The following is a 3,819-nucleotide window of genomic DNA, read 5'->3' as shown; positions in this document are numbered from 1 at the left end:
TATTGGCAATCAGAGAGGATTTTATGTTTGTCAATAAATGTATCTAATCTGTTATTAGAGTTTTTCCAGAATTTTTGAAAATTGTGACAACAGAGAAACCGGTCTATAATTTGTGAAGTTGTGCTTATCACCAGATTTATACAGTGGAATAACCTTTGCTATTTTCATATTATTAGGGAACTGACCAAGTCGAAATGACATGTTAAAAATATGGGTTAATGGTTTGCATATCCCCTCAATTACCCATTTAACAGTTGTCATAGTGATACCATCACTATCACTAGATGTTTTGTTACCACATTTATTCACTATCTCTATAATTTCCTTTTCAACTATGGGCTTCAAAAACGTAGAACTCATGTTCCTTTTGATTGTATTAGTATTTAAAGTGACGGATGTATCATCTGTACAAATGCTGCTTGCTAAACCAGGACCAACATTCACTTATCTACTACATCCTCCAATCTATTAACCGGTGTATCATTATCCATAAAATATTGAGGGTAGTTACTCTTGCTGGAACTGTTTCTAATCAATGTATTTAATATATTCCAAGTACCTTTCATATTATTTTTATTATCCTCTAATACTTTAGAGTAATATTGTTTCTTACATCTCCTCAATATCGCAATTAATTTATTCTTTTATGACTTATATTTTTCTTCCACCTTCTTTGATCTGTACTTTATGAATTCCTTATATAACACATTCTTCTTTTTACATGCATTCTGTAATCCCTTACTCAACCACGGTTTCCCACTGTAATTCCTCTTTTTATACTGTTTACGAGGACAGTTCCTGTCATATACTTTCATGAATATATTTAAAAATTGCTCATATGCTTCCTCTCAAGTCTTCCTCTCTATAAACTGATTCCCAGTCTTGCCCCATGAAATCATCTTTTAGCCTCCTTACAGCATGTTCATTCATCACCCTCCTATGAAAAAAGATTTGTTTTTGGCCTTTCTTTTCTATACTGGCAGTCATAAACCAAAAATACAGGTAGATGATCACTAATATCATTTATAAGTAATCCACTAGACATTTTGCTTTCAATAACATTGGTAAATATATTATCTATTAGTGTTGCATGCTGGGTTGTTAATCTACTTGGTTTTGTAATTTTTGGGTATAAACTACATCTATACAATGTGTTAATAAACTCAGTTCCTGTGTGCTTGTTAGGATTCAACAAATCTATATTAAAGTCACCACATATGAACATTAATTTATGAGTTTAAACCGCTTGTTGGTAAGGGGCCTTAACTATCTGGTCACCCTTCTTTCCTCCCCTGTGCATCCTCCCTTCATGCCCTGCAGGTATCCAGCTGAGGAAGGTACAGGAGCAGAGGGAGCAGGAGGCTAAGCGGGAGCCCGTCGGCAACGATGTGGCAACCATCCTATCACGACGTATCGCTGTGGAGTACAGCGAGTCTGATGACGACTCAGAGCTCGACGAGAATGAGTGGTCTGACTAAAAAAAAAAAAATTTAAAACGAGTGAGACAGAGATAGGGGCTCGGTGGGTGGTGATGACAGGGGATTGTAGGGGGAGAAACATGGTGCCACTGAGGCAGAAATGAAGTTTAGTTAGTTTTAAAGTTCATCTGTAACATTTTACCAGAAAAGAATATTCAGTTAAACTGAATCATACATACATATGCATTCATACACCAGGTCAGCTGTTGTAGCCACTATTAACATTGAGCACTTCTAAAGCAACAGTCGATAACTTCAGTTTGTTCGGTTGCCCCTGCATATTTGAACTGAAACCCAAAGGTTTGTGTGTCTAACCACCCAGGGTGTATGGTGCAATAAACACACACACTTACTGTAAATTCACATTCACTGTCCCACCCCCATTGGCTCATTTTAAGTACTAACACACAGCTGTGAAAAACAAATGCAATTTGTTCTTCCTGCTTATGAGTCAAAATTGTTAGCAATATTACAGGCTGTCAAACTATAGGTAGGTGGGCCCCTAGTGAGTATGGAGGTATTGTGTTTGCAAAACACATGCCATAGCACAAAAACTACTAAATATAGTGCAATCTTAACTTATCTGCCAAATGTTGAGAAAGAGTTTATGAAACGAGTCCAGGGAAAATCAGGGAACAAATAGCTCCATAGGGGAATACTCTGACACTTCGCCGGGTCACACCTGTTTAAGAAATATGTGCGTTGTCCTTCAGAGACAACACCAGGTTTTTGGGAGTTTGGTCTGTTGGTCATCTTAACCAATATGAGACAATCAGCAACAACATTAACATATGCTAATGGTGTAATGGAGCTAACTGCATCGTGGCCCAGCTTGATTTTCATGTCTGAACCTGCTGTGGAAAAAAAAACTGTAAAGTAAGGGACAAAGGTGCCATTTGGAGATTCTTCAAATTGGAGAAGGATTGTGGTTGCAGACCTCCAGCATATGTTGTTTAGCTTCTACAGGAAGTAAGCAAAGTTAGCCAAATGGCTAATGGCTTTTTATCACTCATTTGTAATGGACTTAAGGATTTAGATTGTGTTTTAAGAAATTTAAGGCCAGAGAAAAAAACTAAGCCAACTGTTTACAGACATAACTGATGTCTGATGATGCTTTTAATAAAAGATCAGTCAGTTTAGAGTAATATAAAGGTCTAGTATTGTGTTGTCAGTGTTGGCAGTGGGTCATCAACTCTGTCTTTCCATTGTTGTCTTTTTTTTAATGCATTTAGATTTTGATTTAATCCTTTAAACAGGTAGTGTCATTAGTTGGTCAGTGTCTTTTTCAAAAATATAGATGAGATACTGTAAACGATGAACATGAAGAAATTATACAGAAATTCACAGCAAGCCAAATTTACATACACAAAGTCGTTGTTCCATATGAAGAAAAACAAACGAGTATAATATTTTAAAAAAGAAATTAAGCTTTTAATTTTAAAACATGTTATAACTCATTCCATTTTTGAGGGGCTACATCTTTCCACGTTCTGTCCGAACATGTGATTATAAAATTCTGGCTGCGCACCAAGCAGAATTGTCTGCAGAGAGAAATATGATGCTGGTTCTCTTGTAATGTTTTGGGTAAAGCGTTTTGAAGCCAAACTCCCATAAAGTTAGTGTAGTTCTTGAACTTCAGACATGAGTTCTCCCAAGAGAAGTGTAAGAGCTGAAACTGTGAAGAAAGACGCCACCCACTCAGGTGTACGCTGGTTTGGGAGCGCCATCAGCCTTGATGGAATTCAGTAATAACTCATCATTCAGCCTCCATATCACAGTGTAGAACAATAAAGCGCGCAAGCGATCTTATGTTGTTATTTTAGTATGTTTTAATGTTTTTATTTTATTTTTATTTTTTTTTGTAGTCATTCATAACTTGAAGCTTAACATTCAGCCAGTGACTGTGTGCCGTGGTATTGGTCTTATATAAACGCTTCCACACTTAAACCACATCTGGAGCTACGCTCACAAGGCTTATTATCCTGGCCCAGGGTCAAAGGCCATGCCCACTCTTTCACTCACTGACCTTGGATCAGCAGTGCTGTCAATGGATGCTTTGTGACCATAGCCCTTGGAGTATAAATACATAAATGTAAGAGACTTGCAGCAGTATATACAGTATATTATATCTCTCTTTTCAGGTTTGGTTAATCCTCAGTATGAGCTGATTGGACTGTAGTGTTTTTTCTAATGTGGTTTTCCATTTTGAAGATGTGCCGCAGTGAGTTGTTTACTTTGGTTTATTTTTTGCTGTCAAGGCCAGATAGGAGGTACCAGATAAAACAAACATGTGTTATAGAAGCCAGTTAAAGAATCCAGTGCACTCTTGAGCCAAAATAAA

The 3,819-nt window shown here is 37.0% G+C and overlaps 1 protein-coding gene across 1 annotated transcript in view; it reads left to right on the top strand.

Annotated features, from left to right (window-relative positions):
• Positions 1-2,855, top strand: part of LOC109971348 (wiskott-Aldrich syndrome protein family member 3-like) — a 5,527-nt gene extending 2,672 nt beyond the window's left edge. The window contains exon 2 of the mRNA XM_020619530.1: positions 1,321-2,855. Within this exon, the coding sequence (XP_020475186.1) occupies positions 1,321-1,478 (158 nt within the window). The 3' untranslated portion in view covers positions 1,479-2,855. The remainder of the gene's footprint in view (positions 1-1,320) is intronic.
• Positions 2,856-3,819: the final 964 nt, after the last annotated feature.

The sequence above is a fragment of the Monopterus albus genome, unplaced genomic scaffold (assembly GCF_001952655.1).
Source record: "Monopterus albus unplaced genomic scaffold, M_albus_1.0 scaffold222.1, whole genome shotgun sequence".
NCBI classification, from domain to species: Eukaryota; Metazoa; Chordata; class Actinopteri; order Synbranchiformes; family Synbranchidae; genus Monopterus; species Monopterus albus.
This window is presented reverse-complemented; position numbering and strand designations above follow the sequence as displayed.